The following is a 7,131-nucleotide window of genomic DNA, read 5'->3' as shown; positions in this document are numbered from 1 at the left end:
CAAGCGAGCCACACCAATATGTGATCAGTTTGCCTTCCTAGACCCTTTCCCATGTGCCCACCCAAATTAGAAAAAAAATTTACCAAACAAATATTTTTGTTATCATTTGTTGTAATTTCTTTTGTTCTTGTATTTTAAACTAGTGGAGCAATTTGATGGTTAAAATTTCTCTTTGAGTGAAAGTTTTAGAATGAGTGCAATTCAGAAGGTTGAGGGTGAGGGGAGGGGGTTATGTGAGTGTCAGATTTAGAAAGAATCTCACTCACCCACTAGATAAACAACGGTTGTTATCAAAAGTATTGGGTTATTACTCATGGGCAAAGGATTTGCTACGAAGCATGTTAAATCTTTACGTTTGCGATTCTTTTCTGTCACTGTATACAAATATATAATTTTACTTAATAAAATTATTTTTCCTATTTCTTATGATGGTTAGATCGTTTGTTTGTTAATTACATGTAAATTTTAAGTGTTAAATAATACTTAGAAAACTCTTAGAAAACAGAGCACCAGTGGTGCTCTATTTATATAGATCCTTTACAGCTAAGTAGAGCCCCAACAGTGCTAAGGATAGTCATAAGAGCTTTTCTAAGGCTTGGGAAATGAGCAGAGGGAGAAAGAGAGAGTCGGAGAGAGGGGGAATGTTGTTGGTTTCGGGTGTAGACTCAAATCTTAGAACAAGCATGCAAAACAAATATTTCTCGAAGTTAAGAAATCAGGCAAACTTGGAAGTTCAGGCATGCAAAACAAATATTTCTCGAAGTTAAGAAATCAGGCAAACTTGGAAGTTCAGGCAAAGTTGATAGTTCAGGCGAACTTGGAAGTTCAGGCTAAGCTCAAAGCTGAGTTCAGGCGAACCTGCAGTTCAGGCGAGCTTTGGAAGTTTAGTCAAACTTGGAAGATCATGCGAGCTTTGGAGGTTCAGGCAAACTCCAAGTGCAGGCAAGCTCCAAGTACATGCTAGCTCCAAGTGTAGGCGAAGCAGTTCAGGCGAGCTTGACTATGTTCAGGCGAACATAAGTCATACAGGTGAGCTTCGCAGTCAGACAAACTTCGTAGTCAGGCGAACTCGCAGAAAACAGATTCCTAATCTACTTTGACCTAGGGTTTCCCTATAAATAAGGAACATTTCCCTATAAATAGGGAACCCTAGTCGCCACTTAAACGTGAGTTTTCCTGAGCAATTCCTGTAGCGATTTTGGCGGTGATTTTGTAGCGTTTTGAGCGGCGATTTTTCAGAGAAAAATCTCACGCCTTGAGAAATAAAAAGAGAGTTCTTTTTTGAGTGATCTCAAGGAGTTTGAGATCATCTCTTGTAAGCTTTGTAATCTTCTTTAATATTTAAAGAAAATTATTGTGTGACTCCCGAGGATGTAGGCAAGTTGTCGAACATCGTTAAAATTTTGGTGTTCTCTCTTCTATTTTTTCTTTGCATAGTTTTCTTTTATTTGTTGTGATTTCTTCTTGTCTTCTTTCAACACAAGATCTAGAGGACATGTTCTGCGAGAAGGTTCATTTGACAGGTTGTCGATAGGACGAATCCCAAACAACTGTCTGAGGCAGGGTGAGTAAAGGTTTAAAGAGGGAGTTGGGTGTAGGAATTTAAGGGATTCATGTTAGAGAAGAGAGAGCAGAGTGTATTTTGCTCCTAGAGGGATCAAATTGCAAGATCCTATTGGATTTGAGGGACTTATGAGTAATTTCAAAGATTTGACAAACTAATATGGAATCATTGAAGAATCGAGGGACTAATATTTTAAATAACCCAGATTTATAATTGTTGTCGGTTTGTCTCATGTTCATACATTAGAAAGAAAATGTTGAATAAAAAAGAGGTTTAAGACCATGTTGGATGTTCTAAACAAAATGTTCGGCTCTTCTTTTCTCTGTGATGATGTTACGTTGACATTTTGTGATTGTGGATGCTTTGTGCATATACTTGTGTTATATTTTGTACTGGATTATGGATGAAAGACTAGGAGGGTGTTTGGGAAGACTTATTTTTTAAAGCTTATGCGTTATGTTGGTTTTTAGCTTTTATGATAAAAATCTTGTAAAAATTATTTTTGTAGAAATGTAATTTATTCGGTCAAAGCTAACTTATAAGTGTGAGCTTATAAGCTAGTTTTTTAAACGCTGGGGTACACCAGCTTTTGAGAATGTCACTTATAAACTAACTCATTTATTGCTTTACCAAACAGGTAGAAAAGAAAAGGCTAGTTTAAAAGCTAGTTTAATCAAAAAATAAGTCTCCACAAACACCCTCTAAGTATTAGTTAGTTGAGATCCCATGAAAGATTTATATTCATCGCTAGCTTCTTCCATAGTGATAAAAAACGCTAATAATCATCATTACTTTTCTTATAAATAAAAGGGTCATATGTTAATCTATCTAAAGCACGTAGATTAAACAAATCCTCCATGCACATTATTCAATTAACTCTTTTAAACCTTTAGGAGAAGCCCTTCTACGTCTTTCATAATTATAAATATAGGCCAGAGTTAGACTACAACAGTGTCGTTCGTAATAATTCTTTATCAAAAAGCAATACCAAACGCAATAAAATTAGTGAAACGGTTTAAGTGACTTTTCCTGACTAGGAAAATCTGAATCAATTCTAGCTCAGTTTTTTCCTATCAGATTTTATCTTAAAAATAGGACTAGATTTAAACTTAATCTCATTCTTTAGGTTGCCAAACGCACCCTAATAAGAATCTTGTTTCCTCCAACGCAAACAATCACTAGATATTTAGTTTGTTTGATTCGATGCAGCCGTAACTGCAGTGTAACAGCAAATTGAAGCATCATTCTCGATGCACAGACAAGATTAATGTCACATGTTTCTCTCTCTCTCTCTCTCCTCTCCTCTCTCTCATGTGGCTTCACAGCCTTCACCCTGCTATGAATTCATAGCCACTCTTTTTATCTTCTCTCCTGTAAACCAAATATTGTCCTTCTCAAACACGAAAAAGGACCACCACCTGAATTTATAATGCATAGAAACTGGTAGAAATTTTAGTAAATAGAAAGGAACTAATCGGCCAAATTACTAAAAGTATTGCGTTTGCTTGTTTGCTCTTTTTTTTTTTTTTTTTACTTATTCAATGGATGTAGTGGTCATTTTGATAAATTAACATAACCCTGCGATAACTTTCGAGTTGGCAAGCACTACACTCCAAGAAATGTTTACGAATAACAAAAAAGAAAATGAACAATGACGTCATTCACACTATTGAAAAGATCCAAGTTTTCAATTTCGAGTCATGCATTTTCTTTCTTCTTCTTCACCTCGTGTAATTCATTCTTTTTTTTTTTAGTGGGCTAGGAGTCGTCGTTGGCCTTGTGGGCTCTAATATGTGTCACTTAGAGCTACTTCAACACATTTCATGGGCTCATGTGTAAGACCTGAGAATGGGCCATACGCGAATTAACTTTACAATCACAAAAATAAAACTGTTTTGAGCGACATTATTAATACTCAGATGATGAATGAATGAAATATAAACAATATCACCATTTCATCTTGAAACCCTTAACGGAATAAATAAAATCAACATTACAGTAAACGCATGGAAGTAATAAAAAGTAAAAACAGCAATATAATACAATTAGCATGATTCAACTGGTTTATAAGAGATTAACGTTATAATAAATAACCCACAATGCTTAGCATAATTTCGAAGTGCTGCAGGAGAGAGCCCCTGCATCTTTTGTTATCTCCGGCACATCATTTCCACTTCCAACGTCGAACCTCTGCTTTTGACCGTACGGAGGCTTTGTGTTTTCGTCGGTTGCCTGAAGGGAGAAGACGGCTCCATTTGCAAATACATCTCCGACGGATTTCACATGCCAGTTATGGCCTGATTCTCTCCACGCGACCTACATTTTGGACAGGTGATGGTTTAAGAGAAAAAGAACCCTAGATCTATTAATTTCTACTTTGTCTCGATCAGGCCCGGCTCTGGGGCAGTGCGAACTGAGCGACCGCACAGGGCCCCCAATTTTTGGGGGCCCCAAATTTTTTTATAGGTCAGGTCATTTCACTCCTCAAATCCCGCATCTAGCTCTCCTCGTGCTTCCCCCATTGCTTCCCTCAAATCCCACGCTCGGCTCATCCTCTCTCCTCTCATTCTCTCTATCCTCATCAAAAGAAAACTCATCTCGAGGCCAGGTCCCCTCCTCCTCTTCCCCCACACTCCTCCCAACTCACCTCTAGCTCAGCCCCAAGCCTCCTCCGCTCAACGCCGGCGACACACTGCCTCGTCCGACTGTCTCGACTTCGCAAGCCCACACAACCCTACCTCACCGGCCCTTCGACCCCTTCCCCTTAGCGCCGATCTCAGCCCCCATCACCCAACTCCACACGCCGCACCCAGTCATCCGCCTCCGCCCATCGCCTCCATCTCCTCTCCCATCGCCGGCCCAGACCCGCCAAGCCGCCATCACCACCAGCCCGAACTCCTCCGAGTCTCCCCTTGTACGCTTCACCCATGTTGCTCTCTATCATTATTTCTACCTTTTCTCATTCGTCGCCTTCTTCGCTACTTCCAGCAAATTCAGCCAAAGTTTTCACTTTTCCTTCCTTTATCAGCTCTCCTCGCTTCCCTGTGGCCGCTGAAAACCTTCACAACTTTCAAGGAGCTTTCTCTTCCTAATCCATGGAGGTCAGCACTTCTGATACTTCCCTTAATTACTTTGTTAATTTCTGATGTGGGTTTTTTGTAATTTTATTGATAATGTATCATTATAGATGAGAATGCTGCTCTTTTTGGGGAAATTTGTGTCTTATTCTAGTTTGGAGTGTTCTTCATGTGGGTTTGCATTTTGGAGGATTAATTTGGTCTCATATGTCCCAATTGAGTAAATAATGGTTCTTTCCATAGAAATTGGTGATGTTTTTGAAAAAAAAGGATTTCTCAAGGTTCATGACAATTGGATTTTGGGGTTTGAGTTTCCTTTTGTAATAAATTTACCTCATCGATATGGAGTGGAGATTTAATTTGCTAGCGAAGTAAGTAAAATATGCTTGATTTGGCAAAGGCAGGACATTTTTAAGGTAGGAAGAAAAATGATGTATGATAATATTTGAATTTTAGCTTATTTCAGGTGTACTGAGAGTTATGTTGGAAACGACTTAGGTCTCACTTAGGTGTTCATTGTTGGTCTCATGATATACCCTTTTAATAAAGAAATTAGATGTTTATATGATGAATGTACTTTGTGTTGAAATTTATTTATCGCCTTAAGGCACTCTTAAAAGTAATTAGCTATTCATACCTAGTTGTAATAAACAATTTTTATATTTTATATTTCTATTCTAGCTAGTTAATAATGAAGTTTGCTATTCGTGTAAGCTGGTTGTGGGTTCTTGTGCTTTTTCGTGCTAGATTTTGCTTGTTAGATGAGAATGGTACTATCTTGCAAATGTTAGGTGGGATTACATGCATTTATCTGAATCTCTGATCAATAACATTTTATTCAGGTGACCGAAGAGATGATGAGCAAATAACACATGAAAAGTATGTTAAAGACTATCCAGATGAAAAAAATAGGTAACATTTTAATGTCTGATCAGTAACATTTTGTTCCCTAGCATTTTAGGGATTCAAATTTAAATTAATTGATATTTTGTATATAGAGAATGTCATGTGTTTACTTTTCGCACAGGGCCCCTAAAATCTCAGAACCGGCCCTGGTCTCGATGCAAAAATAAATAAGTTTTTTAATATTATGAGTTATCCAGTACACCCTTCCATTGAATATTCTTTTATGAGAAAACAACTTTTAACTAATTAAGAACTTACATTTTCATCCTAACCTTCACAGAATGTAATAAAGTAAGTCTATGTATTTTTTTATGTTCATTAGAGTTTTTTTTTTTTTAACTATGCACGTTTACTATTGTTTTAAGGGTAAATTTCACATAGTACCCCTCTCCTTTTAAATTTTAATTTTTTCCCCCTCCTCCTCCTCGCATGACCGCGCGCCTAATAAATTAAACACGACCAGTACTTACTTTTTTATGATCCGGGCGGTCGGTGGCAATATACAAATTGCCTTCGCTCATGATGGTAGGATTGGCACCCCCACCAATGGCGTACTCGTACCACCCATCATGGTAATTGTTGGCGACGTGGACCCGGCCGTGTCGGATCCTCGGCATACGCTGCCTGCAGTCAGGCCCGAAATGGTTGTAAGCGACCGTGACCCTCATCTCCTTGTCCTGAACGAAGGAGTCATCGTGGCCGAGGAGCATGACCTTGTCGTGCTCCTTGAACAGGTTGTTGGAGACGGTCACCCTCCTCGACCCGTGCGTTACGTCCACGAGCCCGTCCTTCCCCCTGTACAGCGTGTTGTGGTCGACCCACACTTTCGTGGATGTCTTGATGCTGATGGCGTCGAGATCCTGCCTGCTGATGGAGACGACGCGGCCGGCCGGCATCATCACTTTGCCCGACGACGTCGACTGTATGTCGTGGATGTGCAGCCCGTGGATTATTACGTTGCTCCCCTGGTAAAAATGCAGGTATCAATTGCAAGGTTCAAATTAATAGATATTAGTACCTACTGCGTGTAATTAATCCTTATATCGGAACAGGTGACGTGCGACGTACTAGCGGCTATGAGCCACAAAATATATAGGAGCTAAATTCCCATTTTAATTATCTCCCATTTTTTCCCATTAAAGCTAGGGCTCGGAACTGGACACATGCATGCGATTGGTTCTGACAGGAGTCGTGCTCTACTCTACTGTAAGATGATAATTTACCCTCATAATTTTCAGTTTCTGGTTAAACAAAACATTAGATTTTGGGCTAATTTATTATCCATTTTAAATATAATATAATTCATGCATCTGTTTATATGAGATGGCATATATATAGTAATCAAATCCTATGATATTAGCTTTAACATTCAAGCTAATTACGTAGAAATAATGAGAAGAGAGGTGGGTAATTAAATTGTGACCTTAACGGCTTAACCCTGGGGTGGTGATTCTGTGTCAATTATACAAACTTTAGAGGGTTTTCATTAATTCATCAAAGAACTAATTAAGTTTTCGTCGTTTTTTTCCTTTAATTCCAAAAATATGTGGATCATTCCAAAGTGCTATGTTTGTGAAGGAGTCC

General features: G+C 38.7%; 1 protein-coding gene and 1 long non-coding RNA gene across 4 annotated transcripts in view; one reads left to right on the top strand and one right to left on the bottom strand.

Moving 5' to 3' along the window:
* The window catches only part of LOC109830090 (pectate lyase 1-like), a 5,069-nt gene continuing 1,455 nt past the window's right edge, over window positions 3,518-7,131 (bottom strand). The window contains exons 2-3 of the mRNA XM_020397241.1: window positions 6,018-6,512; window positions 3,518-3,880 (exon numbers count right to left, since the gene is read on the bottom strand). Coding sequence (XP_020252830.1) covers window positions 3,668-3,880; window positions 6,018-6,512 — 708 coding nt within the window. The 3' untranslated portion in view covers window positions 3,518-3,667. The remainder of the gene's footprint in view (window positions 3,881-6,017; window positions 6,513-7,131) is intronic.
* The window catches only part of LOC109830091, a 3,674-nt gene continuing 867 nt past the window's right edge, over window positions 4,325-7,131 (top strand). Inside the window, exons 1-3 of one of the 3 annotated variants that reach the window (XR_002244209.1) lie at window positions 4,325-4,665; window positions 5,484-5,553; window positions 5,669-5,989. This is a non-coding gene — a long non-coding RNA (uncharacterized LOC109830091). Of the gene's footprint in view, window positions 4,666-5,483; window positions 5,555-5,668; window positions 5,990-7,131 lie in introns of those variants that run through there. The other 2 variants (XR_002244210.1, XR_002244208.1) reach the window with 2 other exon arrangements.

This window comes from Asparagus officinalis, chromosome 2 (genome assembly GCF_001876935.1).
Source record: "Asparagus officinalis chromosome 2, Aspof.V1, whole genome shotgun sequence".
In the NCBI taxonomy this organism is placed as follows: Eukaryota; Viridiplantae; Streptophyta; class Magnoliopsida; order Asparagales; family Asparagaceae; genus Asparagus; species Asparagus officinalis.
This window is presented reverse-complemented; position numbering and strand designations above follow the sequence as displayed.